The sequence below is a fragment of the Chenopodium album genome, chromosome 13, assembly GCF_948465745.1.
Source record: "Chenopodium album chromosome 13, dcCheAlbu1.1, whole genome shotgun sequence".
Lineage (NCBI taxonomy): Eukaryota > Viridiplantae > Streptophyta > Magnoliopsida > Caryophyllales > Amaranthaceae > Chenopodium > Chenopodium album.
Genome location: NC_137846.1, coordinates 23,074,055 through 23,082,471, shown reverse-complemented (window position 1 = coordinate 23,082,471; position 8,417 = coordinate 23,074,055). Strand labels below are relative to the sequence as shown.

At 29.3% G+C, this 8,417-nt stretch overlaps 1 protein-coding gene across 1 annotated transcript; it reads left to right on the top strand.

Annotated features, from left to right (window-relative positions):
- The first annotated feature begins 2,661 nt into the window (after positions 1-2,661).
- On the top strand, positions 2,662-7,480 carry LOC145576516 (transcription termination factor MTERF8, chloroplastic-like). The gene is made up of 2 exons (XM_081634263.1): positions 2,662-3,962; positions 7,080-7,480. Exon 1 carries the CDS (start codon positions 2,764-2,766, stop codon positions 3,919-3,921), a length of 1,158 nt encoding a protein of 385 aa, XP_081490389.1. The 5' UTR covers positions 2,662-2,763; the 3' UTR covers positions 3,922-3,962; positions 7,080-7,480.
- The last annotated feature ends 937 nt before the right edge of the window (positions 7,481-8,417 follow it).

Below are 8,417 nucleotides of genomic sequence, written 5' to 3'. Positions count from 1 at the left end.
AATAATTGTTGCGAAATTGATCTAAAGGATGTAATTGTATAAAATCAAATCTATGCATTGGAATTTTTTCATCATCCCCAATTGCTCGGACAACAGTATTATGAAAAAATTGAATCATTAATTTGTTGTCACTGACAATGCGATATTGATTCTTATTTGGAATGACGGAAAAGTATCTAATGGTGTAAACTTTTCCTTCAATCAATTTCGAACGAAAGGATTGAACAAAGTTGAATTTGATTGAGGCGTGAATGTAATCACCCTGTAATTAAAAATAAGAAATTAAGTTAATTAATTACAATAAAAACTAAAGAAATTTCAATTAAAAAATTAATAGAGGTAAATATTTTATAAGAAATACCTCCTCGTCCAATAGGACCATATCCAAACTTATTAAGCTATCTTGTTTGTGAAAATTCAGTACGTTAAACAGGCAAGAAACACGTACTTTGACCTTCAAATCATTTTTGCTTGAATTTAATTCTCTGATTAAATTTGATCTGCATGTAAAAACAAAACATAACATAAATCCCAAAATAAACACAATGTACATAATAATTACAAATATAAATTTTAAAAATAAGTTAAGAATTACCCAGCCATTGATGATCTAAAATTGACACAAAATTACTAACACAAAATTTATTTGATTTGGTTTTGTATTGATATGAAAGTTTGTTGGTGTCGTATGATGCGCCAATATATAATGGTAGGTATCACAAAGTTTAATTTAATTATAATTAACGAACAATTTTTAATTCTTATCGTAAACACCATCAAAATTTATCTTATAATAGTAGGTATGTTTTGTCATATGATTATAAGTATTTTTAATTTATTTTATTGGGTTATTATTAAAATAAATTTTATCTTACTATTTTTGTTACGATTATCTTACGCTAAACCAATAAAAGCCAATCCAAACAAAATAGTCCAAAGAGTGTGTCATATTTCTCATATAGTATATGTCGCAAATATATAGTAGACATGGCAAATTATAATCGATTTAAAAAATTAAATTGATTATGATCAGTATTTAACTACATGATATCGTTTTATTCACAAAATAAGTATAATATTTATATGTAGTGAAATTAAATTGATTGTGATCAATATTTAACTACATGATATCGTTTTATTCACAAAATAAGTATAATATTTATATGTAGTGAAATTAAATTGATTGTGATCAGTATTTAACTACATGATATCGTTTTATTCACAAAATAAGTATAATATTTATATGTAGTGGGTGTTTATTATCATATAATATTTTACTCAAAGATATTTCAATATTTATATATAGTGGGTGTTTATTATCATATAAATGATATTTCAATACTATACATGGTTTTTTTGTGAAGATAGTTTTTAGATAGTATAGTGGTTTAATTAATATTATCTTTTTGGAGAATATGTAGTTTACCTATATCATTAGATTTTTATTTAATTTTTTTACCATTAAAATAATATAATTCATAGATAATTTTTTAAAAGATAATTTATAGTTTTTAAACTAAATTAAATCCTAATAAATCACTATTCGTTGTATAAATTATTTTATTTAATTTAAAATTTTGTATATTTATGAAAGTTTTCATTAGATATATGGATAAAATTTCTAATATCATAAGATAATTTTTTTTTATTTAAAACTAAAGTTATATCTTTGGTTGATTTATTTATTTTACATGACGCTTGAATTTAAAATCCCAAAGCTTATTCACTAATTTTGCTTATGTGACAATTTAAAATTTTAATTCAAAAAATAAAGGACAAATCTCATTTTTTTATTGATCAAAGTCTTTTGCCTATGCGTTTATTTAATATACGCGTTTTGTTTAAAATGTTAGTCTCATTTAAAATTGTTTAACTATTAAAAATTATGGGGAATTAGTCATATGAGATTTAGTTCTATTCGTCTCGATGAGTACATTATTAGAATCAAACTTTTATAATATTTGTTAGGGAGAGATTAAAGATATTTCCGTTCAAAAATTTGCATCCATATATGTAAATAAGATAATTATTACTTAGTTTTATTATTATTATTTTTTTTTGAGAGAGAAGATAATTATTGGTTTTTTTAAAAATAATTTAAATTTTAATTATTCTCTATTCGTTGGTTTTACTTATGTGTCAAAATTCTTAAATCTTATTCGTCACTTTTGTTTAGGTGGCGAGTAAATTTTTTAATTCTTCTAAAATAAATTATTAATCTAATTTTTCATCGGACAAAATGATACCTTTTCTTATGTGGCGCGCCGAATGTTCTCAAAAAATGCCTACTTTATTTATATATATTAGATTAGATTATTATTTTTTTTTTTTTGGGTGAAATCAACAAAAATCCTTAATTTGCCAATAAATTAGAAGCTAAAATAATTAGTGGACCCCAACACTTAACCATAGTTAATTTTTTCAATAAAATTCTTTCACAGGTCCCTAATGGTGAAAGAAAAAAGTTCAGATCACAAAAGGTGAAAAGTAAAAAAGTTTAGTCCCTAATTATTAGCTTAATTAACAAAAAAACTAAACAAGGGAATAAAGAAATCAAGAACATATAAACTAACCCAGTTCCGTTCAAAAACAAAAAAAAAAACTAACCCAATTCGCCGGCGAAGATTTTTTTTTTTTTTTTTTGTTGAATAATCCATTTTTTCAGACTGTCGGTCCAGTTTTTCAAATTCAAATTCGTTACATCTGTTGGTCCATTTTTTCAGACTGTGAAACTCAAAAACAGTGATAATTCCCGCCATAGCAATGCTCAAATTTGGTCGCAAATGCAGTCATCAACTCCAACCTCTGTACATCATCCATGGCTGCTGCCGCCATTTACTGTATTCAACATCATCATCGGATTCTCATCCACCATTGCAGATTCTTTTGGTTGATTATCTAGGGTTTCCCAGCAAAAAACCCCTTTCTCCAACCAAATTATCTCAATTTCTTGAAGCGCAAGAGGCGAAGAAGGTCAGTGATTTTGATTTCGCTAAAAATGTAGTTTCAATTGTTGATCTCTTCAAACAAATTGGATTTGAACAACCCCAAATTAAAAAGGTCGTTGCTTATATACCTAGAATCCTGTGTGCTAATGCTGACAAATCCCTAAAACCTAAAATCAAGCTTCTTCAGGATTTGGGATTTTCTGGGTCTGATTTAGTTAATGCTATATTGGCTAATCCTTTGATGTTAACCCGAAGAATGCGTCCTCAAATTGATGCTATAAGGGATGTTGTGGGTAGTGATCAGAATGTTGCAAAAGTCTTGAGGCGGTCGAATTGGCTTTCATTTGCTCATGCTGCTGATAATCATTTGATTCCCAATGTTAAATTGTTGCAAGAATATGGAATTTCTAATGACAAAATCGTGAATTTCATGCTTCAGCAACCAAAAGTCATGTACAGGAAGCCACATATATTTCGTGATATGTTGATTAAGGTTGAGGATAAGTTTCGGATTCCTCGTGATTCTCCCAATTTCTTGCGCGGTCTTTACTTGGCTTGTTATAAGGATGAGAGTGTTGAGGGTAAATGTGATATATTTAAGAGTTATGGATGGACTCATTCTGATGTCTTGAGATTAATTGGGCTAAATCCTTATTGCTTGGGATTATCTGAAACATTGATAAAAAAGAAGTTGGAATTTCTTATGAAAGAGCTCGGTTATAAGCCTGCGTTCTTGGCATCGCGTTCTAACTTGATGGCTTATAGCCTTGAGAAAAGATTGTTGCCTAGACATAAATTGCTGCTTTTTCTGAAGGAGAAAGGTTTGCTAACTAGGGATTACTGTCTTCTAAATATTGCTTCCTGGACTGAGCCTAAGTTTGTAGAGAAGTACATTGAACCATTTAAAGATGTTGTACCTGATATACATCAAGTTTATCGTACCACTACTAGTGATAAACCACCGACTCCGTAAAGAGCTGATAGCGTTGAGGTTCTCTTACTTCTAGATGTTGGGTAAGTATACATTTCAGAAGTTTGTGCATTCTTTTTATCTTTGGTAGGATTATGTCATGTATAAGGGCAATGAGTTCTCTTACAAATAATATCTTAGTTTTTGTTTGCTAAGTTAGTATAGGTTATGTGTTTACTGTTTAGTCTCATGTTTTGGTGTTTCTGGGCTTATTAGATGCGATTTCTTTCGAAACATGCTCAGATATCTGCTTATCTAGAAGCTCATATAGGTCCCAAATGTATTGCTGTTTATTTCCCTTATATATATATATATATACATATATATACATATACTACCTCTGTTTCTTATTATTTGCAACAAAGGAATATTTTATGTTTCACAAATAATACCCCTTTGTTGCACATAATAAGAAACGGAGGTAGTATATATATATATATATATATATATATATATATATATATATATATATATATATATATATATATATAAGGTTGGGATTGAGATTCAATGAGAAGTTTCTTAAAATGAGAAGAATAAGAAGGATGAAATGTGCATAAGTTTTACACTAAATGTGTATTTTTTTTTCACTAAATGTACAAAACAAATTTTCAAATAACAAAAAAAATTGAATTTTCTAGAAATTTAGAAATTGTGTACATTATGTTCAAAATTTATGCGCATCGAATTTGGGTCAAATATTTTTTTGCACATTCAGTTAAAAAAATATGCACATTTGGTACAAAAATTATGCACATAAAATCCTTCTCATTTTAAGATTGTTCTCATTTGACTATATATATATATATATATATATATATATATATATATATATATATATATATAGGGGAGGAATATGGTGAGAATAGGTTAATATGTGAGAATCTAAACTTATATGAGAAATGAACTAAAATTTAGAACATGTAAGTAAGGGCCTGTTCACATTAACTTAATTTCAGTCAGTTCAGCTCCAATCAGTTCAGTTCTATTCAGTTCAGTTTAGCTCCAATCAGTTTCAGTTCAGTTCCTAATTTCCCTTTCTCATAAAATATTCATTTCATCTCACTTCAGCTCCTAATTTCCCTCTCTCATAAAATATTCATTTTATCTCATTTTAGTTCAGCTCAGCTCCAATCACTTCAGTTCAATTCAGTTCAGTAAATATGAACAGGCCTTAAAAACTTAGAACATACGAGTAAAAAATTAGAACATCTGTATGAGAAATAATTTAGAGCTTCTGATTTAAGAATTAGAGAAATGAACTAAAATTTAGAACAAGTGAGTAAAAATTTAGAATATATGAGTAAAAATTTAGAATATCTGTGTGAGTAATAATTTAGAACATTTGATTTAAGAATTAGAACATATGAGTAAAAACTTAAAAAACTACTTTATGAAATTTAGAACATACGTATGAGTAAAATTTAGAGCATTTGATTTAAAATTTAGGACATGTGAATAAAAATTTAGAACATCTGGTATAAAATATAGAAAATGTGAGTAAAAATTTAGAACATACGAGTAAAAATTAGAACATTTGCTTTAAATTCTAGAATATATGATTACAAATCTTAGAATACATGTTTTAAAATTTAGAACATATAAGTTAAAATTTTAGAACAGGTTATTTAAAATTTATAACATCTAACTTAACTAATTTATTGTTTAGAACATGTGAGTACTAATTTAGAGCATCTTACTTAATTTAGAACACCTGAGTAAATATCTAGAACGTTAGATTTAAAATTTAGAACATTAGATTTAAATTTTAGAACATACGAGTAAAAATTTAGAACGTATAGAGTGTTCTCACATAAAGGAGTGGTTCGTGACCCTTTGTGTCGACAGGGCATTTGGCTAGAACTTTGTTCTCATATGGTGAGAAACAATTTCAAATCCCTATGGATTAGTGCTGTTAATGCCTTTGGTAGTTTTCTGTGCTGACACTCTTCATGATTCTTGGTTTTTCCTCTCTCCATGTTATCATTTGAGCATTAATTTGTTGGGGATGAATTGGTGAAAACGATGAGGGAGTACTGATAGTAAACTTATTTTTAGAAAACTTTGCCATGATGATTATTGATTCTGATTTTCGCATAATAATGTCATGGTGAAAATTTCTCAAGCAAACTGCCAATATCCGTAACTATTGTCCCTCAGCAAGTTTGTTCTGGTCTTAAGAGATTTTAGACGCATTATAGAGATTTTCAGGACAGAAAACATATAGAGCTACTTTGTTCTTTCTTAAGAAATTTTAGATGCATGTCTATTCTGGACAGAGAAGTTATGGATTGACTAGTGTAATGGCTTTCTTATGATTATAAGACTGCAGTTCATGTCAAGTTGGGCAGTCGTATCTTTTCTATCAGTACCTCTGACTATCTTGAGTGCCTTATTCAAACACGTATGTTTTTAATACATCTAATATTGGTATATGGGGTATATCCATTCTAATTTTCTCTAATACTCTTTGTTCCTACTTAGTTGACACAACTTGACTCACATAAATTTTAAGATAAATTTAATAGACTGCTTATTTTATCGGGTGATGGTGGGCAGTGTTTTTTTTTCTTTTTTTAATCCTTAATTGTTATAGTTAGTGGGTACTCTCGGCAGTGATAAACTATTAAAAAACTTAATATTTGAAGGGTAGTGGATAATTTTTTTCCTACCTCTGCGTCTTTTTAATTTACCCATTTTGACTTTTCATGCTTGTCCGTGCAAAACCTTGACCCTTTTATTTATAAATCAAAAATGTTGGTCCAAATGGAATATTTGAATATAAGTTAAAGTGGGTAAAAAAAAAAAAAGAACAAACAGATGGAGTATTAATAGTAAGTGGATAGGGGACCCAAAATTAGAGAACTGATAGAAACTGATTGTATATGCCATTTATGACTAGTATAGAGGGAGTATCAATCTTTGGCTATAGTTACAGCCTTCCAAATTCCACAGGCACCAAGTAATTAGTAAAACAATCGCTAGGAAGTTTTGTTGAATATGTTATTGAAGTTGGAGTATCACTCATTAATCATGTCAATTTCCTCAAGTAAGAGTTAGAGCCTAATGATTGGCTGGACATAAGCTTTTGACTCAATTTATGTGTTTTTGTTGATGTGTATGTGTTTTTGTTAAATATGAGTGCTTGTTTTTGTTCACAGGTTGTGGGACCTTCGTACGCCGTAATAAACAAGTACAGTATGCAGACTGAGTTAAGTCCAACCCACTTTACTGATATCAGGCTACTTATACCAGTGCCATTGTATGAAAAATGCAAAGGTTTTTGCAATGATTAATTGGGTTTTGTTTCTCTAATCTACTACTTTTGGTTGTCGCGATATGCATGAGTATGTTTTGTGGTTCAGTAGTATGCTTAGGACTATATCCACTCTCAATTTCCTCTTTTTATGTTTTTGCATCAAATGACTGCTACATCATGTAATGGTCATAGAAGAAATGCAATTTTCTAAATGTTTTTGTACTTGACTGTACTCTGTCAACTGTACTGTTAGGAACTCAGGTTTTATGCAGTTCTAGAAGTTGAATAAGTCCTCTTTTTGTCTTCTCCTTTAGCAAATAGAATGTACTTAAAATTTATCCTTTTATAGTGTCGACAGACGATTTAGGAACTAGAGATTTAGAACTTCGGAAAACTACACAAGGTTATGATGCCTCCCTAAATCTTTTGATCTAACATTGGTTATCCTTGTAACTCAATTGCGCTATTTATCAAACTATGGAGTAATCACTTCATCCATTTGCTAGTTTGTAGCTTTCTGTGTTATCTTTGAGATTATCAAGATGCTAGGTTTACCAAGTATGCCTTCAACACAGTGTAGAAACATTACAACTTGTTGCTTTTTCTGAGTGATGTTATTATCCACCTCTAACAAGTTTTATACAGAGTATATTGTTGAGTGGGTTTGAATGACACTATCTGAATTACACATCTGGTTATGTATAATTACTGATACCATAGAAGCTGTTCCCTGAAGTCCCCCCCCTCCCCCCTCTCTCTCTCTTAAACTGTAGGGGTGTATATATGCAGATGACGAGAAAAAAAACTAAGGACACATATATGCAGCTGATGGGAAATGAATGTTGACACTGTTTAATATGCTTGAGGCATACAGCAGCATATATTGACAAAGATTACAATAAGCCAAAAGGATCATCTGTTTTTAAATATGAATTGCATTGTAGAACTAAATGCTAAGGGTGTTGGTGCAATAGCAATGGAACACACCCCATACGGTCATACCCAAGAAATCTACGACGGAGTACCAACAATCTATTATTTTACTCTATACTAAAACATAATTTTATTTATTTTTTTTTTTTTTTGAAGACTTATAATAATTGACTATTGTGTTTATTTCTCTAGAAACTTTTATATTTCAATTATCAATAATTTAAAAATCGAGCATGACTTGAGAATAATCTAGTAGATAAACCTATTCAAAGGGTTATGCATGGGTCCATTCTCAATAAATCTCGTT